This window comes from Botrytis cinerea, chromosome 5, assembly GCF_000143535.2.
Source record: "Botrytis cinerea B05.10 chromosome 5, complete sequence".
NCBI lineage: Eukaryota > Fungi > Ascomycota > Leotiomycetes > Helotiales > Sclerotiniaceae > Botrytis > Botrytis cinerea.
In genome coordinates, this window is record NC_037314.1 from 432522 (window position 1) to 457222 (window position 24701).

Consider the following 24701-nt stretch of genomic DNA (forward strand, 5'->3'; position numbering starts at 1 on the left):
CCTAACAATCCTGGGCTACATGTGATCTTCACGTGTTTAGGCCATCAAGGAAGGAGACTGGTGGACGTCGATCTTCATTTCATAATCCCAAAATTATGTCAGGTAACGTGGCAATCTTTTTCGACGGTACTGTGCCTTGCTTGGGCCTCGAGACCCTTCCTCGAGACCCTTACAACATTGCATCACTGACTTCCGGGAATCACTTCCGAGTTTCAATTGCGATGTGGGAAAAAACTTTAACCCTCCAAATTCATTTCGGTTGACTTCGCTCATGGCCGAAAGTATGTTTCGTGCCGTAGTCCACATCCTCAAAATAGTCATCTATTCCTGGAAATGCTATACTAGATATACCAATAACGGCTGAGATGAACCCACGTTCCTCGCCGAAAAGGTACGTGAGTTATTCTCCGACCATCGTTTCGCCCAAAACTACACTGAAGTTACCCGAGTTTCTAAACACAGTAGCAAGTGCCGCATGTGTAATCCACGAAGCGTAACATAGTGCCGGCATGTTAGTTACTTACGCTTTGCTGTGGTCTATAAAAAGACAGGCGTTTTCGTCTCAACTTGGACTTCATGCAGCGTGTGCATGTTTTGTTTTGGCGGCAAAAGTTGCAGAAATACGAGAGACGGGAAAGACAGGCGGAATCTGGGATCATGCTTGTTCGAAAAAGAGTATGCAAATAGTCTTTCCTGAAGGGAATATTGACTTCTGAGGAAATTTGCATAGAATTTCGAATGGTTCTGGTTTGGTTCAGTATCAGATATCATATTTCATTTATATACCCTATTTGATCCTGTATAGTGCTCTTTCTCTTATTCTTACTCTTGGAAGGCTTAGGTTGGGGCTAGATTCCAACAGAATCTCATCTAGATTGCCCTCCTTCGCAAAAACGATGGAAATGCGATTGCAAATGACGTGTCGATTCTAGTATTCTAGTATGGGTGCATGGACGTACAGGATACTTTTCAACATTCGAAATCTCCAAAAAATTCAATCTTCAATTGTTTGATTTCAGAATCTATCTCATTATGGTTTAATCACTAAAAAAATCATTTCAACAGGTTCTCAGACATAGGAATGGATATTTCAAGAGATATTTTTAGGTTCATTTTGCGGTTTCCTGTCAGTCTGTCCACCCACCGTTGGACACATTCTTTACATTTTGACTTTTTAAATATCTGTTTGAGTTCGTCACTGATTAAGTTAGTTTCCGAAATTCAAACCCAGTTATATTTAGTATTGGTTTTCTGGTCCGAAGACCCCGAGTCGAGGTGTGCTCTTCGAAGACCACCATTGTTCTACATAACGAATTTCTCTCATTTCCCTTTTCCACGGAATTTGTATGATCGAAGGATTCGTGTCCTACGATTTCTGATCTAATCAAGTTAAGATCTAGAAGGAACATAACCCGCCAACATGCCCATCCCACGAATCTATTCATGGGATCTTACGTACCTTCCATTCAACTCAAATCCCCACACTCATCGTTTTGCGAATCTCACACTTTCTAGCTGCGTGTCTCATATTCTCACCTTCCCTCAAATCATAAGTCGGCACGCTGAGAAAGACGGATGTCCTACCTCGCTTTCGAACTTTGAGCGATGTGAGCTTGAACTCGGGTCCTGGTGTTCCTTCTTACCCCGACATACAACAGTTGTGACCACGGATGACAATTGTATTTCAATAAACCTACTATGTTCTATTCTTCTTATTTTTGGACCTAGGTAGATATCCGCGTGGATACTTTGCTTGACGTACACCCGTGAGATATACGCCGCAAGTGTAATAAACGGGTAGCAAACATACCTGATATCTTACTTTGCCTGTGTCGATAGATCAATCATTCCTTCCAAGTCATACATGAGTCTTCTTACACTAATGAATAAGTATCTACCTATCACTATAAAAAACCCCCCCTCACGAATCCCGAGCAAGCCCTCTCCATAAACTCCGCCTTCCCCAGATTCCCCCACACTTATACCCCCTCCCCCGGAAAATATCCCTTCCCTTCCCATTACATACCTACCAATCACACCCTCCCGACGTCATAATATCTCACAATATCTTTATTGCATATCTATCTACAGCCTCTCCGAAATCCGCCTGGCTTTTATTTATACTCTCGAGGACTTGGGGTTTACCAATAATGCATGCGGTTTTTACCTCTCGGGTTACTTCGCGAGTGTCTGATGAGATCTGAGATTGGACTCTGTGTTCTGTTTGCCGCGGTGTAATTACTCTTTTCGATTCTCCCTTCTGGTGTTTAGGTCGTTTGGGATATGGAAGGAGGAGGGGGGGGGGGGTTTCAGTTACTTTCATTTTCATCTCAATCGCTTCTCGAAACTCGTGGGATGGGTATGTATGTATGTATGTGTGTGTGAGTGAGTTTTGGATCAATCTTTTTTGTTTGTAAGGTTTAGTGAGTGGGTTTGAGGGATGTGGTAAGGGTGATATGGTAAGGGGGTGGGTGTACTTGGTGATGCGCTGTGCTGTGCTGTGCTGTGCTGTGCTGTGTTGTATTGTATTGTATTGTATTGTATTCATAGATGGTCGTGTAGAGGATAAGTAACGGGTTTATGTAGAAGGTAGAATCACATCAAGCAGAAGAACAGAGGCGAGGAGAGAAAGAACAAGAAATAATCCAAGTTGCTTCATTCGCGGTGCAGGGAATTATCAGTTCTTTGAATGTTGTTTTCCTATGTGTGATGGTGTAGATTGGATGTCTCTAGCTACTTGTGCTTTTTTTTTTGTGTGTGTGTGTGTGTGTGTGTGGTGTCTCGAGTATTTAGGGAAATTTAAAGTTTGAAATGTAAAGTTTGAGGTGTGAATGGGAAAGTGATTGATTGTGTGAGTCCTCGCGTTGTGTTAAGATGAGGTGAGATGAGGGGAATCTCGATATTGTAATAGAGATGTGGGATTGGAAAGGTGGAATAGGGTAACTCATCTACCTAGTCATATCTAGACCCCTCAAGCTGTGAGATTCGCTTCATAGTCGAGGGGAGTTATACATGTCAGCTTAGTTGTATAGTTGGTTAGTTATTCGTTACTTGATTACCTCTTCTTCTTCTTTTGAAAAGTTCCTTTGTATACTCTTTGAGATATGGAATATTTTTCTACTTTTAAGTGTTTTTTTTTTCTCCATGAATTTTAGACTGTTTTCCCGGGTCCTGACTGGCTTGTGCTAATCAGTTTGTCTTTTTCTCCTCTTTGTTTGTTATGAGATGGATATATATCTGACTACTGGATTTCGTAAGTGTTGGAATCGGAATGGAATGATGGGATGTGAGGACGCGAGGAAGAAAAATGTGATTTGTGATTTGTGATTTTAGAAGGAACTTCGATCTGGTGATTTGGAGATGAGATGGGGGATGAGAGAGATTAAAGGTTATTAGAGCGGAAGGGGTTAGTGGCTATATAGAAAAAGAGAGAACGGAGAGAAAGGGGGAGAAATGGTTTGGCAGAGAATATAATGAGGAGATGAAATGATATTAACAGATATATATATAACCAAATACATCCCTTCTCCATATCTCTTCTCTCCATCTCTTTTCCTATTTATATATCTAATTTCTCATTTCCAGCAACTCAAATTCCAATCAAAAAGTTGGAAAACACAATTTATCCCGCTGCTCTCCTCCCCTCAATGCCCCTTTTTTTCTCTTCTCCTCTCCACGTCCACGTCCTCATCTTCATCCTCATCCTCTCATCATCTCATCCTTATTCAATCCAAAAATCTCTCATTCCCACTTCCATTTCCATTTCCACATATCTACAAAATTCACACCACAGAACCCACCCCCCAATAATCAAAAATTCACAATTCACAACTCACAACTCAGAAATAACTAATAACTCTTTTCCACGTTCTTCCACTTTCTCTTTCCTCGTATCCAAGACCCCCCTAGCTAGTTTATAAACTTATATAGTTACTCATACTCATACTCATACTGATACTGAGAAGATAAGTATTAGATAGCCAGTTCATCTACTATATCGCCAAGCAAACTATTTAAATCGAGAATGAGAAGTTTATTGTAGGGTATAGTATGATCTGTTTTCTGTCAGTGAGCTTGGGATATTGTATTTTTTTATTATGTTTTTTGTGTATATGTTTATGTTTGTTCTAATTGTATCCCTATCTTTATATTATTTATTCTATTCTTATTGTTATTTATCCTCATCCTCACCCCATCCTCTCTCCTCTCTCCTCTCTCCTCTCTCCTCTCTCCTCTCTCCTCTCTCCTCTCTCCTCTCTCCTCTCTCCTCCTCTCTCCTCTCTCCTCTCTCCTCTCTCCTCTCCTCTCTCCTCTCTCCTCTCTCCTCTCTCCTCTCTCCTCTCCCCTTCTCTTCCCTCTAAACTTTCTCCCTTCCTTCCGTTCCTTCTCCCCACCCCATATCCCTCCATCCCCACAACACTCTTTCCTTTCCTTTCCTCTCCCTTTCCCCCTTTCCCCCTTTCCCCTTCCCCTTCACCTCCAGCATAAAAGAAAACCCATCTCGTTTCGCCACACACACACACACACACATTAAAAACCCCACTACCTACTTCCTTTCATTCCCATTCCTATTTCCATCTCCATCTCCATCTCTCTCCATCCTTCCTTTGTAGCTCTGCGCTCCTGAAACTTTACATCCATCCACCTCCACACCATCGATTCATGTCTTTTCCTCTTCCTCTTCCTCTGCCTCTTCCATCCGATTTCACCTCCTCATCTCTCTGCCCACCACTCCCTCCATCTCATACTACTCATTCATCTATCTACACATCTACACACCTACCCACCTACCCACCTACCTACCTACTTATCTACATATCCTTTTCACCCCACTACTCTACTCCTTCTATTTCAATCTATCTAGCCCATCCAACTCATCCAAATATCCACCCCTCCATCCCTCCCTCCCTCCAAACACCTCATCACTCAAACCACCCAATTCCCTATCTACAATCAGAATGAATTAATCACTCATCACTCATCACTCATCACTCATCACTCATCACTCATCACTCATCACTCATCACTCATCACTCACCACTCACCACAACTAATCAACAATTACACCTCTCATATCTTACCTCTCACTTTCTATATTCTCATCCCCATTCTCATCCCCATTCTCATCCCTCTCTCCATCCCATCTCCATCTCCATCACAAAACCAACAATCAACATAAAACCACACAATCACCAAACCAAACCACAAACTCACAAAATCTTTAAGAAGAAAAGAAAGAAGTTACCATAAACCTATCATTCTATAAATATATCATCTATCCATATATATTTATCCATCTCCCCACCCCTTTATTTTTTCCTTTACCAATCTCTCTCACCCACCCTCTCCCCTCCCCCCCTACTTCACAATATCATATACAAACAAGCGACCCACCATAAAAAAGCGACCACTTTTTCCTTTCCTTTCATTCCCTATCACCATTCCCCAAAATTTACTACTCGTGATTTACTAACAATAAATATTCCATTCCCTTCCCTTTCCTTATACCTCAACCTATCTCAATAAATAAATATCCCAAGGCTGCCGTTTGTCTCATAAATATATATACGCAACGAAAAAGTCAACATTCCCTTAACGCCCTTTGCCCAAATTTCTACTTTGTCTTACTTTCTCAAAGTGTTGGAATTCTCTTCGTTGAGACGCAACAAACTTTATACCCCTCAGACCCGGATTGTGTACGATATAAAAAAATCATATCGCCCAACTACCCCTCCTAGCTCTTACACCCCAAGCACTAGGTGACGATGCACCATTCGACATGGAAGGATGTTGTCTCGCCCATTCTAGAATATATATTCGTAACGCTTTCCATCTAGCACCATAACCCCCTTCACTTCTTTCCCCATTAACAGATTTCCCTTTCTTCTCTTCTACATGACCATCAACTGCCACCAAACCAATATGTCCTTTGATATTTTGACTCTTGTCATCGACTCTCAATTCCTCTTCCGGAATTTGAGAAATCTTTGCCAATTCTTCGTCATATTGCCGAGCTAAAGATGGATATCCGAGGGAAAGATAATTGTAGACTTGTGTAACAAACGCGTCATCAAACTCCTCCAACAACATATCTTCAGATTTTGACCTCGCAACCTCGGCTTTTAACCTATCATCGAGTCCGCTGAGCATATGAACACCACCCTTGTTTCTATCCAATGATTTGACAGGAACATTCGGCGCGGCATTAGAGAACGCGGAAGAAAACGGATCATCCATTTCAATATGCGGGGTTGCAATCATTTGTGGCCTTTTCACGAGATCCGGACTGAGGTATTGCTCATGTTCCTCGGCAACACAATAACCACCCCATAGACCTCCTCCATCTTCGACTCGATGTGGTTGTATGTCATGACGTTGATCGGATTCAAATTTTGTCGCCTTTGGAGAAGGACACATGCGAAATACTAAATCACCACCAAGCATTGGAGGAGAAGCTGCATTACGCATTCGAACCAATTCAGCTTCCTTTTGTTTATCTTGAGGAGTACCACTTGGTCGAGTTTTATCCGACATTCCATTTGTCCAAAAAGGATCGTGAAATGTTGGGGCTGTGGCTTCCTCAGCTACCTTCTTATTGGTCTCCTCCTCTCTCAACCGATTCAGATTCTCCTGATGTTGTTGCATCTCTTTCGCTGCCCACCCAACCTCTGTAGATTTTCTACGAAGCTCCTGAGTATGAGCATCCTCCACTAACATACCTACACCTTCCACGCAATCTTCTTCCGAAGCTGTATCTATCTCCCGATCGTAGAAATGTTCCACAATTTCATAAGCGGACTGGTTGGGGAATGCCGCTAATGCTTGTTCCATGAGTTGTTTCTCGGCAGCTTTAGCAGCTAATGCCAGGAGATAACCCGCAAATCTCTCATCACAACTTTCTCGTGTTCGTGCCATTTGCATCTTTAACATGGAATCTTCAGAAGAACCCAGTGAATCAGATAAAGACGGTGTAGATTCGCCATCTTCATCTTCGTTCTCCGAATTTTCCTCTGAAGAGTCTATAGGGTCTAATTCTGGTTGGTAAGAATTCGATCGCGTGGTTTTTCTGGTATTATTGTGAGGGCGCATTGAAGGTTGTCGACGCGGTAGTGAAAGCGGAACACGGGCATGGATATCTGCAGAAGAAGAAATTGGAGTGTTGTCGGGTGCTAAAGGAACTGGTACGGGACGTATGTATTTTCGTTTTTTCTCCGCATAGATATGATTTGTACCCTAGAAACATTAGATACTGCGTAACAAGAAGAATTTGAACTGCAAAGCATACCGGTGTAATATCAGTCTTATCAGTAGGTAAAGTAGCGGGGCCAGGAGTGGTAGACCTCTTGAACCTTTTTGTCGTTTCTATTAATTGAGGCGTGAACCTCCTTCTTGGAGCAGATGAATCTGCGGTAGCTGAAGCTTGTGATTTGGACTCGGGAACAAGGTCTGGAGTTGGCAGAGGACTTGGTGGTTTTGCTTTGCTCGACTTTTGTGTAGTTTCCACGGGTTGAGGCAGGAAGCGTTTCTTGGGCGGGGCAGCGGCAAAGTCCTTCTCCTCTATAGCATTCTCGACTTGCTCTACATTTTCTTTCTTATTACTTCTCGAAGTAGTTTCGACAGGTTCAACGGCAAACTTTCTCACTTTCTTCACCGTCTCCTCAATCGGAGTGGGATCGAATCGGGATCGTGGTGGGGGTGACGTAGCTGACATGATTGTGAAGAGAATTGGATGGCAGGAGGAAGAAATGGAAATGATGAATCCCTAATCTTGTTATTATGTTGATGCATACCAGAGTTCCCACGAAAGGACTGCAGAGATTGAAGTTTGTGATGGAGAGTGAATGAATGAGGGATGTGTGTTGTGGTTGTGGTTGTCATGTATTAGTAGATTTTATTATGCCCCGGTCTCTCGCCCAGCTCGTGAATGGCATTGCATACTAAGTCGGGCTTTTGGGTTTGAGATGGGGGAAGTATGGTGGTATGAGATAGGATAGCCAGTGACCCAGTCAGTACTAGGAAGAATGAAGAATTACAGAGGACTGACATAAGTCGGTCTAAGACGAGAAGGTGATTGGACTGATTGGATTGATTGAGTTTGAGTGGGGAGGGGGAGGGAAGGCAAGGGAGGAATGAATCCTTGGTTTCTTCGTTCTAGAAGCGAAAATGTTGAAGAATGAGTGGAGTCGAGTTTATGAAAGTAGCAAAGTGAATGGGGAGAGAGACGAACGAGTCAAAGGACCAGTGAAGATGGAATACCTAGAAGGATGGGACGATGGAAGTGGAGAACCATCGGCTTTCATAGGTATAGGTGAAGTAGTTGAGTAGTTTTTGGGCCGTTTACGAGGAAGAGGTAAACCGTCGCCGCCGTGACCAGGAGATGGATGATGTATGAGGGAGTGAGGGAGCGAGGGAGCGAGGGAGTGAGTACATAGGATGATAGGACGATAGGATGATCGGTTGATAGAATGATAGATCGAGAGAGAGAGAGAGAGGGAGGGAGGGAGGTATGACTAGTGAAGAAGGCCACATGTGACATTTAACAACTCGTGAGATTTATACATCTTCTGTCTGTTTGTTTTTGATTTTACATCTATATCTACACATGTATTTATATCTATATCTAACTATATCTACACATGTATTTATATCTATATCTCAACATATACCGGTACCTATCTATATACATATACATATATACCTCGACACACATCGCTCTACCAACAATCACATAAAACCAAAAACAACACCAACACCGACAAACCGAGGGGCTCAGATACCTACCTCCCTTTATTGTCATCATCATCGTATCTACTATAAGTAGGTAAGTTGTATACATATAGCTTATACATATATACATACACATATAACATATAACGTTATCTATTTATTACTATTATTACTACATTATATAAAACATACATCTACCATCCCATCCCATCCCATCCGCTTCTCCATCTCTTTCTTTCTTTCATTCTTTCTTTCTTTTCCCATTTCTTTCCTTTTCCCATCCCCATCCCCATCCCCATCCCCATTCCTCGTCTTTCCTAAACCAGAAATCCGGTTTACTTATTACTTATTACTTAGTTCATTCCGATCATCCAAGCTATCACTTCGCTTCTTTGATTCATCCTATCCTATTCTATCCTATCCTATTCTATCCTATCCGATTCTACATTACAGTACAGTACAGTATAATATATAACCATTCACCCATTCATCACTCTACACAATATCTACTTGATACAATACAAACTCTCACACAACCACCCCCAACACTTCAATCCCAATATCAATATCAAATCTAGATTCCATCCCGATCCCATCTACACATCTTCCACCCAAACCCCAAGCCCCAAACCCCCAATACCATTACTTACCTACACAAACATACCACACCATACCATACCTGCCGTTCACCGTCCATTCACCGTCCATTCACTCACAATCTATATATACACACATACCCACCAACTCCATCCAACTCCACCTACTGCCCTCCACCTCTACTGCCCTCCACCTCTACTGCCCTCCACCTCTCCTCTCTCACACTACACCTCACATACTCATCCATACCTACCCATCAATTTAAACTTCCAACCAAAAATCCCCCCTCAAAAACGTTTCATCCGTTCGTTTGTTACTCATAATTTCCAACGTCTACACGTTCCAACTCTTACACAACATACCACGTACGCACCATACCCTGAATACATCAACTGATTCACCCAATGCATGCATGTCTCACAGTTTCTTTTATCCCTCTTCTCTTATTTCACTAACTCGTCAATCCATATATATATACATTGTCAATCACTTTACTCGAACCCACAATACTTATTATTCTCACACATACATACATACATACATACATACATACATACATACATACATACATACATACATACATACATACATACATACATACATACATACATACATTAACAACAATCCAATTCAAGTTTCGAATATTATCATTATATTGAATATAATTCAATTCCCATTACAGACCCAACTTCACATGTCCATCAATCATATAAGACTTAGATGGCTGCAAATGAATCCCGACGCCATTTCCTCTTCTACCTTATGCTCCCTATTTGTATAATATCAAAATAAATCTAACGAATGAATGAACAATCAATCAATCAATCAAATGGATGAATGAATGCAAAACCCGGCACTATACATGAGCCAAAATATCTGATACAACTACACATCTGAAGTGTAGATTTGTGTAAAGAGGACCGAAAAGTCCAAACAATACACAAATGAGTCGGAAAGACTCGAACAGAGTAAATCTAACAACTGGAGAAAAAAAAAGAAAAGATCCCCTGTCACAAGGTAAATCAATTCTCCTTTGTCTGTCTTGGTAGCCCAGCTGCTCTCCTCATTTGAATATCTCCCTCGGCCAACCACCGACTAGCTTTGACCAATTGTACGACATTGATGATTTGTTTTCCGGCCATGATGGGGAACGAGATTCCGGCAATAATCCATGGCCAGGTGGAATCCATCTTATTGGCGCGCGCAAGCTCCAATGCGCCGGCGCTGTAGGGATTGGCAAAAAGGGATGCGGCAGATGGATTGGAGGGGCTTCCAGGGATAAGTGTGCTTGCTGCTTCGCCATTGTTGGTAACTTGGAGGAGAGATGGTGAGAGCAGGGGAGAGGAGAAGGAAAGGAGGTAGAGGGCGATGAAGAAAACTTCGTTAAGAGCACAGAAGAGGAAGAGGACAGTCTATCATATTTTGTCAGTTTAAATAGTAGACATGTTATACGTAGGTGTACATACCTTATTTGTGTAATACAAGTTCAAAATCCAACTTCGAGACTTATCGACTTGCTTGTGACTGGTATCTCCTCCTCCCATAACAAGGGTCGCATACATGTGAATGTAATGACTAGCCAAATCCAACGAGATGAGTCCTTGGAAGAGAAGAGCCCATCGAGGCCAGGCGGAAGAAAGGAAAACCAGCAAACAGGCTGTGGTACAGCGATCGGTCACCATATCCAACACCGCACCAAATTTTGTAGATTGTTCAAAGTAGCGGGCAGCATATCCATCGAGAGCATCGAGAAGACAGGAGATACTGTAGAGAAGAGTGCAGGTACGTGGATGAAGGGGCATGTAGTATAGAGATACTAATGCGAGCACGATTCGAAAGTATCCTGTGAAGGATTAGCATGCGCCATCCTATCCGCACACAGATTTGAGGAAGCTTACCGATAACATTGGGCCAGAAGAGGAATATGTTTTCCTTAACATAGACAGCCCCTTCGGATTTATGGGCCGAGCCATTACCATTGCCGTTCATGATGACTTGTTCACGAGCTGCGGGAGTAGGAGTTGATGGTGTAGAAGCGGCAGCTGTTTGTCGTCTAGTTTTAACACTAGACATCGTTCTTTATTGATCGGGAAGCTTGCAGCTCAATGATATTAAGTGTTCAAAGATGCTGTGGTGTAAACAGCAATGTTGTATCGAGCTAGACTCGAGGAAACGGTTGATGTGGAGGTTTTTGAGAAGCTGTTTCGCGGCAGGTAAAATTTGTTGACTGGGTACCAAAGCTTCGATTAATCGAACCTCTTGATTGCAAGATGATGCAATCGAGATTTCGGGATATGGAAATGAAATAGAAGCTTCAAAGTATAACGTGGGAAGAGGACGAAGGATGGATTGTCTTGAAAGGAATACTAGAGAATGGGCAGGATGGGCAGGATGGGCAAAATGGGTAGAAAGTCAAGAGCCAGATTCCTTATCGCAGGTTTGTTGAAAGATTTGTCCTTGTCCGTCTCTCTCCAACATGCATGCAAGCCACCAAGAAAACGGATAGGGCAATCGGCGAAAATGTGTTTGCAGCTGCCAGCATCAATATAATTAAAATTCATCGACATGGATTAGAACCCCCTTAACCTTACGCTCGGAAGTGTCGGGTCTAGCAAAAACGGTTCGACGATATTATCTATTTGTCCAGAGTTCCAGGTGCAGGTGGAAACGAGGGGCTGCGGGCTACGGGCTACGGCGACCCAAACTGCGGAAAACGTCTGATCTGCTGCACGTACTCGAATGTTCGTTGATAGCTGCGAAAGCGTATTTGGACATTATCAACCACCACCACGCCTTTGGAGTCAACTTTTGGATATTCCAACTTTCCCATACCTTCCACAGCCGACGACACATTGCGCCTCCATCTCCAAAATGTTAATCCAAGAAACGCACCATGATGTTCCCACGAAAGCTGGAGGAAAAGAAGGATCTATGAGTACAGCTTGATGGCCCCTCCTCAACACAGGTCAGCTCCAGCTAATCATGTCTAGGGATCTTTCTCTTCCATCCCACGATTCCAAACTATCCTCACGCGTGTGTAGTGCACTCTATTCCACTGTCGAAGTAAGGTTCAAAGCTGAAGCCTTTTATCATGTGTAGACGATTCCCCGGTGTTGTTGTTTTCAGCGAGATTTATCAAGGTTAGTGGGGGTGTGGTGGGGTGTTCCAACTTCCTTAATCGGTATATCTCTTCATGTCATGTCATTGGTCTCCATTGAGCTTCTCATGTCCTTATCAGAGAGATAGATTTTCAAGTGACAACTCATCGCTTGGAGTCCCATGGGGCTTGCTCAAGGGAGATCACAAAACCCCATGTCTTCCTGCCTCCTTATCTTACAACCCCGCACTCACGTGCTACATAGCAATATACAAGAGTACATGCTGACACTCCTCATAAAAAGTCACTGGACCAGTTGCCAGATTCGCAAGACAGATTGCTGGGCAAGGTTACATTGTTGCAGCACCTTCATCATACCATGAATTTACCGGCCCAGAACCTCTAGCTTACGATGTTCCCGGAACTGATGCTGGCAATGAATATAAGATCACCAAGGTATGTTCCTTCCAACATCAGATGTCGACTACAACTTCAAGCTCCTATATATTCAAGATCAATATCTCCTATACCATTCTTTGAATATTTATCCATTTCTCACCACATCCCCCCATAGACCCTCGAAGCCTACGATGAAGACTCCACTCTAACAATCGATTACCTCCTCTCCCTCCCCACCTGCAATGGCCGTATTGGTAGCACAGGAATGTGTCTCGGCGGTCACCTCGCCTACCGCTGTGCCCTTGACCCTCGTGTCGCAGCAGCAGTAACATATTTCGCCACCGATCTCCACAGCGCGACTCTCGGTCTCGGCAAAAAAGACGACAGTCTCGCTCGTGCCTCGGAAATCAAGGGCGAATTGGCCATGATCCACGGATGCAAGGATAATCATGTGCCTCCCGAGGGAAGAGATCTCATCAGACAGACTTTGAGAGAGAAAGGAATTGTATTTAGTTGGTATGAGGTTGCGTGGGCACAGCGTAAGTTTCTACTCATCAATATCGATATTAACATCAACCCCCTTAACGCTAACACAAAACACAAAAGATGCATTCATCCGCGACGAACTCTCAAAAGGTCGCTACGACCCCGCCATCTCTAAAATCTGTTTCGAGATCCTCCTCGAACTCTTTGGACGAACTCTCAAATTGGATCTTGGACCCCATGATGGAAGAGAGCAGAAAATAGAAGACATCTGTTAGTTATCGTATATACTTACCTGTATTTACACCTAAGCGATGAGATATAAAATATACGATTCTGATATCTGGAATCTTGATTGAGAAGATGTATCTATCTCCTTCATTCTTGTGATTTGAAATGATGATTACTTTAGCTCGCATCTGCAAAGTATCTTTTCATCTACTAGGTATCTATCTCACCCTTTCAATCCCAATTTTTATCATCATATCCATTTCGAATCTACTCATTCATTCTATTCATCCATCCCCAGCTTCATCTCCAAATACATCCAGGCATAGAAATTTACAATCCCACATTGTATGTAATACCATGTCATGCCATGCCATGCCATGATTACTCACTCATACATACATAGGATTGAATGTCCTACCCACCTACTCATTTACATCTATCTGTACATATCACGAAGAACACTTATACATTCTATGTGCGTGTACATATATATGCACATCCATATACACACACAAATATAAATATAAATATACATCTCACAAAATCTCCAAATCAAATCACTTTACAGATCCAATCATAAAGTATTAAATCTCTTTATTAAATAGGTAATCAATCCACTACCGACGAATCCACATCCACCATATATAGATACGTATATAAATCCATCGCCATCGCCATTGCAATCTCACCATCTTAACACCTCACCATCCTCCCTCCCTATGCCAGTTAGTTATATCAAAAGCCCCAATCAAGCATCTAAATAACCCCATCCCATCCTATCCCAGCCTCTCCATCCCAAATTTCGATTCCAAATACCTCTAATTTCCCATTCCCAAGATTATAGAACTTACGCAACCAACTAACCATATACGCCACCAAATGCACATCCCATTTCCTACGCTATGCTTTCCTTCCACATTCAATCTTGCAAATTCTCCCCCCATCTCCCCCGAGACGCCCCGAGCGAAAGAAGACAAAAATGGGCTCAAAACAGGTGTATCCCGCAACTATCCGACGCTAGATAATTTGCAAAGTCCAAAGTCCAGATTCAAACTCAATTCAAAAATTCAAGAAAATTCAAAAGCAATAATGAAGCGCCAACTATAAATGCTGCATCCATGTGTATCTATCTATAAAATTCCATCCATTCCTAGGTTGTTTTGTATCCATCCTCGCATTCCCAGAAAACCAAAATCCGAAAGCTGAAATGTGATAAAAGAAGAGAATCGAGATGTGAAAACAAAATGAAAAATTCGGCTTCTTGAAAGAATGAATGTACTTGATTCAATGCATAACACTTTGTCTCCATCGCTCCACCATATCAGCTTGTCCCTGGTTAAGCGGTTCACCACCAGGTCCTGTGGGCATACCAGTAATGGGGTTTGTGTGGATATTCTGCATTTGCATCTGAATCGGCATCATGTTATTATAGCCGCCCATGGGCATGTTGTTCTGATAGCCTGTGTTAGGGTATGCATTTCCATGCTGTGTCATAGAATTATTGAAGTTGTTGTTGTAGTTCGTTGTTGGTTGAGCGAACTGTGGGTAGCCGCTGTTGTGAAGGTTGTAGTTGGAAGTATTTGGTGGTCGGATTGTATTAGGTTGTCCATGAGATTGAGGGTCATTGTACGTGCCACTGCTAATACGGGTGCCACGGGGAGCCATATTTTGTTGAGTGACGAGGTTAGTCATTGTGCTAGCCCTTAGCTGAGTTTGCTTCTCATGCAAGCCAAGGAGACCAGTAGCTGGTCGGGATGGCTTGGCAAATGATGAATTTCGACTTGCGCCAGCGGCTGGATGAGCCGAGAGGATGTCAGCCATACTATTCATTTTGTTGATTACCAAAGGTTCCGGGGTCGCTTCAGCATCACCAGCCATGCCGACTTCTTTTTCGCGAGCTTCTTTTTCTGCTTGCAGACGTTTACGTCTTTGACCTAAGGTTTCCTCTTCCTCGTTGACTGGAGTTGTAGAAACTTCCTTTCCTTTGCCCTTGCCACCCTCAGCATTCAAAATGTCTCCACCGAATTGACTCATCATCTCAGATGCAAAATCACCGCTGACAGGTCTTGTAGCTGGAAGGCCAGTGGCTGTTCCTCCTTGTTCCTTCAGACGTCGAATACGTTGCGCAAGTGTCTCCCCTTCCTCTTCGTCCACAACAGGAGTGCCTGTAGGAATGTGCATCATGGTAGTAGCTCGAGGCATTGGCATGGGTTGGCCTGTTAACCGAGCTCTGCGTCTACTAAGAGGCTCATTGTCTTCTAATTCACGTTTTTCCATCAAACCAAGCGGCCTGCGTGTGTCTTGAACGTGGCCCCGTGTTACATTTAACATGGCCAAGGGAATATCTTCATCTTCTTCGGCATCAGGATCCTCATTGTCACCAATTTGCCACGCTAGATTAACCCGCTTTTGTTTTCTGTTTTGCTGTTGCCTTTGTAGAACCGTGTCCATCTCAAGTAATGTAGACTGCATGCCATTAACACCGATAGGTGGTCGAGTTCGAATTTTCTGTTGCTGCTTGCGCAACTGTAACTCGGCAAGAAGTGTGGTTGGTGGACCGTGGTAAATCTCATCGTCCCTTTGACCCTCATCCTCTTCACTTTCTACTTCACCTTCCTCGGCTCGTATGAGATCAGTAGCACCACTAACCCCACGTGCGTGTCGTAAAGGTGTTGTATCCTTGTTGATAACGTCATCTTCGTCATCTTCAATAGGAGACCTTGTCGCCTTTCTTTCTACCTGAATATTGGACATTGTAGAAGCACGCTTGCCATTATCTCCAAGTAGATTATTGCTACTTGCCCGACGACCCAATAGAAAGTTGAATGAGCTTGTTCGCTTCTTTGAAATATCTGGCCTTTCCGGTGTCGGTGTCAGTAATTGAGCGCTACTCTTGTTGCGTTGGTGTGTTTTTCCGTACACCTCGTTTCCAAGATGTCCGGCAATTGCATGATCAACGAACGCGGTGACAGGAGCATGGGCAGATGCGTCCAAAATACTATCCAGAGTAGCAACAGCCGATTGATCCTTTAATTCCATAGCCTCAGTCTGCCCCTGTGGAAGCTCAAAAAATACGTTTGCTCTTAAGTGGGCAGGCATATGCGACAGATCCTGTGTATTTCTTCGCCCACCCATACTCATTCTCTGATGCTGAGGCACGTATTCCAAGTTTTGCGCATCGTCATTTTCGTGTACAGGCTCACCATTTGTCTCCAACACATCAGGTAACCAGACAGCCGATTGCCGAGCAGCAGCAGGAATATTGCTGAGAACCTGCGATCTTCTCTTATTCCTTGCCATAGAAGATGGATTCTTGGAAAGTTTCTGGGGCAAATTAAGCATCATGGGAACTCGTGCTGGGTAGTAAACCATCTGCTGCCCAGTACTTGGATCAGCATATGTTTGTGGCCTAACCATCGACTGCCGATCACCAGATACTACTCTTCTCTGATCATTGTCCCCTTCCAAAAGCTGTGTGCCAGATGAGTATCTTCTCTGATCATTGTGTAACTCCTCATTCATTTCGGATGTAGCTTTCCTTTGCTCGTCCATGATAAACTCATGGTCAAATGATGTTCTCAAAGGTGCAGAATGAACTCCATCAAAATCCGCAAACATTCGCTCTGCCTGGTCAAATGTGTTGGTTGATGTTGAGGTTTGAGGTCGAGATTCATCAGCCTGGCCTGCCATATTCTCCGCCGTATTTTTTATTTCGAGATTGTCAACAGCTGGGCGTGTCAAGGTCGCAGAACGTTCATCTTGCTCCGCGATTGAAGGCGTTCGATGGTCGACAAGTGAAGGGAAGGACATATTGACAAATGAATCCAACGGTCTTCCTTCCAATTCTGGTTCTGGTCGATTCCCAAATCTCGAACTCTTCGACGCAGATCTCCCTCGTGTAGTGGTAGAAAAGGAACCCTTCGGAGACATCATGTACCCTGCAGGCGAGTACCCCCCGGATCTTGCTGCGTTGTTCAATTCGATTATGGAGCCGGGGTTAGAAACTTCTCTTGAGACTTGTGGCATTTCGTTAAGCTGTGACAGAATCGATGATCGGCGACTATCAGAACGCTTCTGCTCCATGTGGAGTTCGCGAATCGCATCGTCGATGGAGGAGGTCATACTCAATCGTTCTGCTGTCTTTTCCAACTTGTCAATATTCCCTACATAAGCTCCTTGCAGCGTTTGTAAATCGGGTGTCGGATGCCGTAACGCAATGCTGTGACCTGATGCTGTGCGAACAATCGGCGCACGTTCTTTTGATAATATTGCACGAGGTGATATAGGAGAAGTCGTATTGTTGGACGACCCTGTAGCTGTATGATTTCGGGGACGGGGCCGTGGAATGCTCAGAACTAGGGGTTTCTCCGGTGTAGTTCCCTCTCGCGATGTGACGTTCTTCCTCTCTGGTGAAAGCGCCAGTGAAGGAGGGGATGTTGGCTCTCGCTCCACCCCGTGCTCTTCGTAATCGTCGTCTTCTACAATATCATAACTCCCACTCGTTTTTGTACTCCTCGAAGTAATCGACTGTACCATTTGGCTGAGACTCGGTGGATTTTCTGGAGAATATGCTTGCCCGTGGCTCGTATCGCCATTGTGCGCATCTAAAAATAGATGATTTGATGACAATCGTTGGAATGGAGAATTGGAAGAAGTAGAGTTTATTTCATGATCAGCATCATGATCCCCATCAAAATCATTTTGCTGGAGAGCATTATAAGCCATGATGGGCAAAATAATGGGTGTTTCTCTCGAGGTTGTTGGTAATTGAGGAAGTAGAAGGGCAGATGACAAGCAACTACCAGGTAATAAACAAGCACACGAGCTAGAAACCAAGTAAATAACGAAAAGTTCACGGTAGCTTGCAAAAGCAAAAGCCAGGTTCAAATCCACCCGCCGCTACCAGGAATGGCTTTGGAATTGGGGGAGTTTTTATTTGTGCAAATCCTGGAAAGGGATACAAAGCTTTGAATCTGTTTATCGCGACTTTCCGTTAATTCGCCCAAATCATTCTAGGTGTGACGACGACTTGGAGGTATAATGAGAGCAGCAGACGCGTATGGTCTTATTAACGTCTCCGGGGTCTGCGTGTAAGCAAAACGGGAAGGGCAGAAGACTAGATGGTCCAATTCTGAGGAATTCGACGACTTCTACGCATTGGTTGCCATAAGCAAGATTGTATCAAAGAATGGAAAGGCTAATCAGTATCCTTGACCGTGTGTGCTTGATTGTGAAAACGGCGACGAACGGGGCTGGCGGCTCGAGATCGATATATGCTGGTGTATAGACGTCGCGAACACCATTTTCTACAGATCCCCAGAGGTTTATATAACACGATGATTACTCTACAGTACAGCTTCCCCTGAGAACCGTGATTGACGATCGCAGTGAGTCAAAAGACATCATAGGATTTAATTATCGGCCTTCATACGTGGAAAAGGAGGATTTCCAGCACAAACACCAAACGGTCCCTCCAGCCATCAGGGCGGACAAACCTTGAAAGCTTATCCACCGTGCCAAGGAGGTCGACAGGAACGATACATATCTATCTGCGGCTGCTATCTATTCCTGGACGCCATCTTTCAGCTACCTTCCAAGAGGATAAGAGCACCCTTGATATCAATGAGACGGGGAAATTGGGTTACCGGGTAGGGCAGGTCTCGAGCACAGCGTTGGAAGGAAATTAAGAAACGAAGAAACTAGAGAATGCTAGCGGACCAAAAAGCGTACATACACGACATGTCAAGAGGCTGATGATAGCTTTGGGGGTAACAGTGATCTTGATCTGATCCTCGAATCCGACGTCAGAACATTTGAGGCTAGAAGGCGTAGGTATGTGTGAATATCGGTGTCTTGAACACATGTTCACGTCCAAGACATCGGTTTCGTGCAGACTGCAGTGTCGCTTTACAAGCCACCCGTTCATTCAGATGGGAAAGTGGCAACAGCAACCCTTATGTTGCAAGCACGCATTGTCACGTGCACGCAAGCAAGACTCGAATTGATTGAGGCTCTTTGGTGAGGTGATCCTTATTATTCTATATTCATGATCGTCCGAATGTTTTAGATTTGGCGAGAAAATCATCTTGCCAAGGTTTTGGCGGAAGGGCTCTGTTTACCGTAAAGGGTCATGATTTCTACACTAGGCTGTGCTATGATTATGTGGTAATATATAGATAGCATCGTCTTATGAGATGGTTTGAGACCTCTTAACGCTGAAGGGTCTGGCAGGAGGGGGGAGCGCCCATCCCCTCCCCTCAGTGAATGAGGTGGGAGAAAGAGCATACAGAACAAGGATTTGGGTTATGAATAAGACAAGTTCTAAAACAAAGCGTGTGCTAGCACCCATCAGAATGTACTCGATTGTATATTATGGGGTCTCTGATGAAGTAATGGAAGTTGGAAGCAAGTCTCAAGCAAGTAGACCATTTCCAAGAAGTATACACAATCCAAATGCCCGTACCAGAGCAATATCAGACGAGGAATTCTCGTCGGGCAATGTAAGGATCAGGAACCGAAAGATCTCTAAACCACCATTATGCTGTTTATTTTGTGATGTACAGACATGGTTCTACGAGTACAAGAAAAATTGTATCAGGATATGTGCAATGCACCTCAATCTCACCACCCGCAGCTTCTCATGCCACGGTTGAGAGAGAATGCTACGCCATTTTCGTTCACCCCACAGAGAGTTCCCTCCACGTCTTACGCAACTCCATTATCACTACCCGCTCAGTGATGAGCTCCAGTATCTCCTCTGTACCCTACCAACTTCATTCTACCAATCATCTCACCAACCGTGAAGAATCCCAAAACCTCAGCAACTATAACACCGCCCGAGATCACCTGAGCTTTGCTAACATTTCGGATCTGTTCGAGCAAACCAGTGGGTGTTGCTTTGTTGGAGTTTGCTGCTGAACTGAAAGCAGAGCTTGGGTTTCCGGATTGAACACCCTTTACGATCCTTTGGAAGTATGATTGAAATGTTGAGGCTGGTCTGCAAGCCGGAAATCAGCTCAAAATTCCGTAATAAAAAAGACATTGCATCGTTGAACTTACGGAGGTGCCATCTTTTGGCCTTGAATAACTAATCTGGAGAGCTCTAATCCAACACGAGCATAGTAGACGGTTGGTGGGATTTGTCCTATGAGCACAAAATAAGCCATTGTATTGTAAAACCACCTTAGAAGCATCTCTACACACGGATGCCAAATGAAACTTACGTTCAATGAAAGCAATCAATCTTCCGGTTCTTCCTCCAACTTTCCCTAAGGCATTTCCAAGGTTTTTGGCAGCACCGGAGATAGCAGGTCCTGCGGACGAAGTGACACGAGAAAGACCTTCGCTAGCTTTCGACTGGAAATCTGATGCTTTCTCTGATGCCTTTGCGGCGGTATCTTTGGCTGCTTCGGTGGCCTTAGTGGAGGTAGATTCAAATCTTCGTGCTGCCCTTGCAGGAGCCTTCATAGATTGCCGCAGCACGGTGCGGGAGATATGTAATGACATTATGGAATCTATGCGCCGATAAACAGAAAGAAAAGGACTCTCGCGTTACTCGAGGTGTCGATTATCGAGAAGTGCGTGGTTGTGGAGTGTAATCGCGAGAGAAATGCTTGTCGACTTTTTTGCCGACGCCGGGAAGCTTAGGAACGTTCCGTGGTGTGGAAATTGCAGATTACTAAGCACAGATCAATTATTATTTTCTACTGGGAGTTTTATGTCTTCAATCGATCTTGAAATTTCACACTCTACTCGACTTGACGGGAGCTTTCTATTATATTCAATTGAAGTTTCTACACTATACTATCGCGACAAATTTCATTAATTGCTATCTTGATCGACCCTATTCGTCGTTCTTGATCTGAACTTTTATAGCTCCAGTCTTTGGATTTGCTGCCGTCTCGAAGGCTTTAATCGCATCTTCCAGTGGGAAACGATGGGTTACAAGCTTCTTCATATCGATGATACCACTCTCGACCAGTCGAATGGCTCTTGGCCATGTGTTGCAGTATCTATACTGAAACTGTAGGTCTACCTCGCGGGTGCTCAATCTCATAAATGGTAGTGTCATCTCATCTTTGCCTACACCGACTACGAACACCTTTCCACCAAATTTGACTGCCCAACAAGCTGCAGCTACACTGCTTTCAACTCCAGTACACTCCATAGCGACTGCTGGCTCAATACCCCCGAAGGATTTCACGATAGATTTAGCTCCCTCTTCCGCGGACAATCTCTCGACTTTGTGCGTGGTAACCGAAGGAACAAGCTCCTTAGCGAAAGCAAGTCTTCCCTCATCGATATCTGTGATAACAATTGGGCAAGCTCCAGCAGCTCGGGCACAAAGGAGGGTGATAAGACCGATAGGGCCAGCTCCGCAGATGAGAACTGGATCTCCCAATTTGACATTTGCTCTTTCTAAACCAGCCAATGCGACACTCAAAGGTTCCAACATTGCTCCGTCTTCGAATGACATGTTTCCAATCTTATAACACCAAGTAGCCGGGTGGTTAACATATCTGCGAAGAAGACCTGGAACTGGTGGTGTTGACAAAAACAGGACCTTCTCACATCCATTGTATCTACCGGTAAGACATCGCTCGCATTCACCGCAGATAATGTTTGGCTCAACAGCGACTCGGTCACCGACTTTCAAACTATCAACCGATGGATGGACTGCGAGTACAACACCAGCTGATTCGTGTCCAAGTATGTGTGTGTCTTCGACAATCATTGGGCCTATACACCCAGCATGCCAAAAGTGTACATCCGACCTGGAATGACTGTTAGAATGATTATGTAGCAAATAATGTATTGAAACTCACCCGCAGATACCGACACTTCTAATTCCCACTGTGACTTCTCCTGGCTTCAATGAATCGCCCTTCTCGATGCTTTCTAAAGAGGGTTCTGCTTCTGCAACCCACAAGTCGTGTGCTGGGTTGGTATAAACACCAATGTTAGACTTGGTAGGCTTTGCCATGGTGGTCTCTGTGATCTCTGTTGCTGAAGGGCTCATTGTGGCTACGGTTTTGTCTTTGAGAAAAGTAAATTCTTGAAGGGCAGAGGAAGTTAAAGTATTTAGAATTCACCTGTGGTAATTACAATAACTGTCAAGTGACCTATGGTTCCAATAGCGTGCAGCAGAATTATCCGCGACCACCCACCCTTTCCAATGAGATGAGACCATTCTAACAGACGTTCTCCACGAATTATACGTGTTCAAGCCATCAACCCAACTCCCAATGCGTACAAAAAGAGGTACATAACGAGATATACTATCATATCCCCGCCAAAAATAGTGGTGGGGCAGGACAAGACATCGGCGGAAGAGAGCCCGACCAAGAGAAGTGAAAAAAGAGGATTGGATGTTGATGCGCTCCAATCATATATTGCCGACTTCTACACATTCTCCGTTTTGTACGAAGTACCTAGGTTGGATTGACCAAAGTAACCCGTGCTGCTGTCCTGGTCGAAGATAGTCTTTTGTGTATGTAAACTTGGTACTCAGCGAACTAGTAATAACCCCGCCGACACTCTCCAGTTAATCTACGAAGCGGATTCTCGTGGGGTTTGGAAGCAGCGTTCCCCATTCATCATCTCATGTGGATGCTTGGTTCCGACCTCGGATATGCAGTCCTCGTTTTTTTACTTCCAAGTCCTCTCGGAGACTTAAGGCTTGTTCATGAATCAATCATTGATTGGCAATCTCACACATGTTGTCTCGCCGAGAAGAGTTCTTGGATAACTTCATCTAAAGCAACACTATTGCTGGTTCTCTCCCCCCTGCCCATGATATATTGTTTGATCCTTCACATCACCGTCACCCCACATTTTACCCCGCATTGCAATATCTACCATCCAATATATCACTATGCCTCCCATTCCTCGGCCACTCCTGAGGTTGGCTATTCTTGATGATTATCAAGGAATCGCCTCCAAACATTTCGAGTCACTCAAGTCGACCTTTGAGATTACCGCGTTTCCAGATACTCTTCTACCCTACAATGACCCTTCAACCCCGGAAGATGTTAAAAATCAGCTGGTGGAGAGGCTCAAGCCATTCACAATCATCTCATCGATGAGAGAACGGACTCCCTTTCCTGCATCACTCCTAGAAAAACTTCCCAATCTTAAACTCCTCCTCAATGCAGCAAGCAGGAATAAGGGCATTGATATGGAAGCCGCCAAGAAACTTGGAATTACTGTCACCGGTGCCTCGGGGAAACCAAAAAGAGGACCAGATAGCACCACGCAACATGCTGTTGCATTGATTCTAGGAATTGCGAGAAATGTCGCCTGGGATGATAAAACAGTCAAGGAAGGTGGCTGGCAAACAACGTTAGCAACTGGGCTGAGTGGGAAGACTTTTGGAACTTTGGGACTAGGTAGATTGGGCACGAATGTAGCCAAGATCATGTATTCGGCATTCGGTATGAAGATTATAGCATGGAGCTCAAGTTTGACTCAAGAAACCGCGGATCAACAGGCGAGAGACTGTGGTTTTGATACCGAGGATGAGAATGGAGAAAAGGTGTTCAAGGCTGTGAGTAAGGAAGAATTGTTCTCGACAGCCGACGTGGTCAGTGTGCATTTGGTCTTGAGTGATCGTTCGAGAGGAATAGTAGGTGAAGAGGAACTGGATCTGATGAAGAAGAGTGCTTTGTTTGTCAACACGTCGCGAGGACCTCTTGTTCAACAGGAAGCCTTGCTGGATACTTTGCAAAAGGGGAGAATTCGTGGGGCTGCATTGGATGTCTTTGATCTAGAGCCTTTGCCAGAAGATAGTCAGTGGAGAAGCACAAAATGGGGAGAGAATGGAAGCAGCAAAGTCTTGTTGAGTCCACATATGGGTTACGTGGAAGAGGGTACTATGAATGATTGGTATGAAGTACAAGCCGAGAATGTTCAGAGGTGGCATGAGGGAAAAGAGTTGACACATGTACTGGCTTAGATGAAAGGTAGTCTCACCCTGTAGTAATGAATCTTCCTGTAATCGATAGTGCGATATAGTGGTGAATGGATGAGAATAAGAGGAACCAGAATATTTTATGCAAATGCCGCTCCTCGCCGTCGTTATTTTGCCCTATTTGTATAGGTGTCTGTCTAGTAATCTAGCTCTAGTAAAACTTAGACATAATTACTTTTTCATCCGCTTATAGTTTCC

At 44.0% G+C, this 24701-nt stretch overlaps 7 protein-coding genes across 8 annotated transcripts; 2 read left to right on the forward strand and 5 right to left on the reverse strand.

Moving 5' to 3' along the window:
* Positions 1–5247: 5247 nt before the first annotated feature.
* Positions 5248–8748, reverse strand: BCIN_05g01100 (hypothetical protein). Its single transcript, XM_001552045.2, has 2 exons — positions 7286–8748; positions 5248–7233 (listed from the first exon to the last, which is right to left on the reverse strand). Exons 1-2 carry the CDS (start codon positions 7709–7711, stop codon positions 5713–5715), a joined length of 1947 nt encoding a protein of 648 aa, XP_001552095.2. The 5' UTR covers positions 7712–8748; the 3' UTR covers positions 5248–5712.
* Positions 8749–9754: 1006 nt separating this feature from the next.
* Bcpis1 lies at positions 9755–11943 on the reverse strand. The gene is made up of 3 exons (XM_024692826.1): positions 11223–11943; positions 10791–11167; positions 9755–10736 (listed from the first exon to the last, which is right to left on the reverse strand). The coding sequence occupies exons 1-3, from the start codon at positions 11395–11397 to the stop codon at positions 10347–10349; spliced, it is 942 nt and encodes a 313-aa protein (XP_024548608.1). The 5' UTR covers positions 11398–11943; the 3' UTR covers positions 9755–10346.
* Positions 11944–11978: 35 nt separating this feature from the next.
* On the forward strand, positions 11979–14060 carry BCIN_05g01120 (hypothetical protein). Of its 2 annotated transcripts, XM_024692827.1 has the most exons (6): positions 11979–12259; positions 12315–12357; positions 12424–12464; positions 12726–12877; positions 12996–13359; positions 13427–14060. In XM_024692827.1, exons 1-6 carry the CDS (start codon positions 12196–12198, stop codon positions 13579–13581), a joined length of 819 nt encoding a protein of 272 aa, XP_024548610.1. In that variant the 5' UTR covers positions 11979–12195; the 3' UTR covers positions 13582–14060. The 2 variants fall into 2 exon arrangements, with proteins under 2 accessions (XP_024548610.1, XP_024548609.1); XM_024692828.1 differs by lacking the exons at positions 12996–13359; positions 13427–14060 and having other exon boundaries at positions 12315–12464; positions 12726–12817.
* Positions 14061–14111: 51 nt separating this feature from the next.
* Positions 14112–18432, reverse strand: BCIN_05g01130 (hypothetical protein). The gene has a single exon (XM_024692829.1). The coding sequence runs from the start codon at positions 18257–18259 to the stop codon at positions 14819–14821; it is 3441 nt and encodes a 1146-aa protein (XP_024548611.1). The 5' UTR covers positions 18260–18432; the 3' UTR covers positions 14112–14818.
* A 1456-nt stretch (positions 18433–19888) lies between these two features.
* Bcatp20 lies at positions 19889–21170 on the reverse strand. The gene is made up of 3 exons (XM_001546253.2): positions 20758–21170; positions 20594–20678; positions 19889–20531 (listed from the first exon to the last, which is right to left on the reverse strand). Exons 1-3 carry the CDS (start codon positions 21038–21040, stop codon positions 20267–20269), a joined length of 633 nt encoding a protein of 210 aa, XP_001546303.1. The 5' UTR covers positions 21041–21170; the 3' UTR covers positions 19889–20266.
* Positions 21171–21252: 82 nt separating this feature from the next.
* Positions 21253–22828, reverse strand: BCIN_05g01150 (hypothetical protein). Its single transcript, XM_001546252.2, has 2 exons — positions 22360–22828; positions 21253–22308 (listed from the first exon to the last, which is right to left on the reverse strand). The coding sequence occupies exons 1-2, from the start codon at positions 22551–22553 to the stop codon at positions 21378–21380; spliced, it is 1125 nt and encodes a 374-aa protein (XP_001546302.1). The 5' UTR covers positions 22554–22828; the 3' UTR covers positions 21253–21377.
* A 33-nt stretch (positions 22829–22861) lies between these two features.
* On the forward strand, positions 22862–24685 carry BCIN_05g01160 (hypothetical protein). The gene has a single exon (XM_001546251.2). It carries the CDS (start codon positions 23409–23411, stop codon positions 24486–24488), a length of 1080 nt encoding a protein of 359 aa, XP_001546301.1. The 5' UTR covers positions 22862–23408; the 3' UTR covers positions 24489–24685.
* The last annotated feature ends 16 nt before the right edge of the window (positions 24686–24701 follow it).

Coding starts and splice junctions, on each gene's coding strand:
- BCIN_05g01150 (XM_001546252.2), bottom strand. CDS start 22,553: ATGAGCCCTTCAGCAACAGAGATCACAGAGACCACCATGGCAAAGCCT. Junction 22,309..22,359: donor AGAAGTGTCGGTATCTGCGG/GTGAGTTTCAAT, acceptor CAGTCATTCCAG/GTCGGATGTACACTTTTGGC.
- BCIN_05g01100 (XM_001552045.2), bottom strand. CDS start 7,711: ATGTCAGCTACGTCACCCCCACCACGATCCCGATTCGATCCCACTCCG. Junction 7,234..7,285: donor ATAAGACTGATATTACACCG/GTATGCTTTGCA, acceptor TAATGTTTCTAG/GGTACAAATCATATCTATGC.
- Bcpis1 (XM_024692826.1), bottom strand. CDS start 11,397: ATGTCTAGTGTTAAAACTAGACGACAAACAGCTGCCGCTTCTACACCA. Junction 11,168..11,222: donor CTTCTGGCCCAATGTTATCG/GTAAGCTTCCTC, acceptor AATCCTTCACAG/GATACTTTCGAATCGTGCTC. Junction 10,737..10,790: donor ACTTGTATTACACAAATAAG/GTATGTACACCT, acceptor AAAATATGATAG/ACTGTCCTCTTCCTCTTCTG.
- BCIN_05g01120 (XM_024692827.1), top strand. CDS start 12,196: ATGTTAATCCAAGAAACGCACCATGATGTTCCCACGAAAGCTGGAGGA. Junction 12,260..12,314: donor AGGAAAAGAAGGATCTATGA/GTACAGCTTGAT, acceptor AATCATGTCTAG/GGATCTTTCTCTTCCATCCC. Junction 13,360..13,426: donor TGAGGTTGCGTGGGCACAGC/GTAAGTTTCTAC, acceptor AAAACACAAAAG/ATGCATTCATCCGCGACGAA.
- Bcatp20 (XM_001546253.2), bottom strand. CDS start 21,040: ATGTCATTACATATCTCCCGCACCGTGCTGCGGCAATCTATGAAGGCT. Junction 20,679..20,757: donor ATTGATTGCTTTCATTGAAC/GTAAGTTTCATT, acceptor TTGTGCTCATAG/GACAAATCCCACCAACCGTC. Junction 20,532..20,593: donor GGCCAAAAGATGGCACCTCC/GTAAGTTCAACG, acceptor TCCGGCTTGCAG/ACCAGCCTCAACATTTCAAT.
- BCIN_05g01130 (XM_024692829.1), bottom strand. CDS start 18,259: ATGGCTTATAATGCTCTCCAGCAAAATGATTTTGATGGGGATCATGAT.
- BCIN_05g01160 (XM_001546251.2), top strand. CDS start 23,409: ATGCCTCCCATTCCTCGGCCACTCCTGAGGTTGGCTATTCTTGATGAT.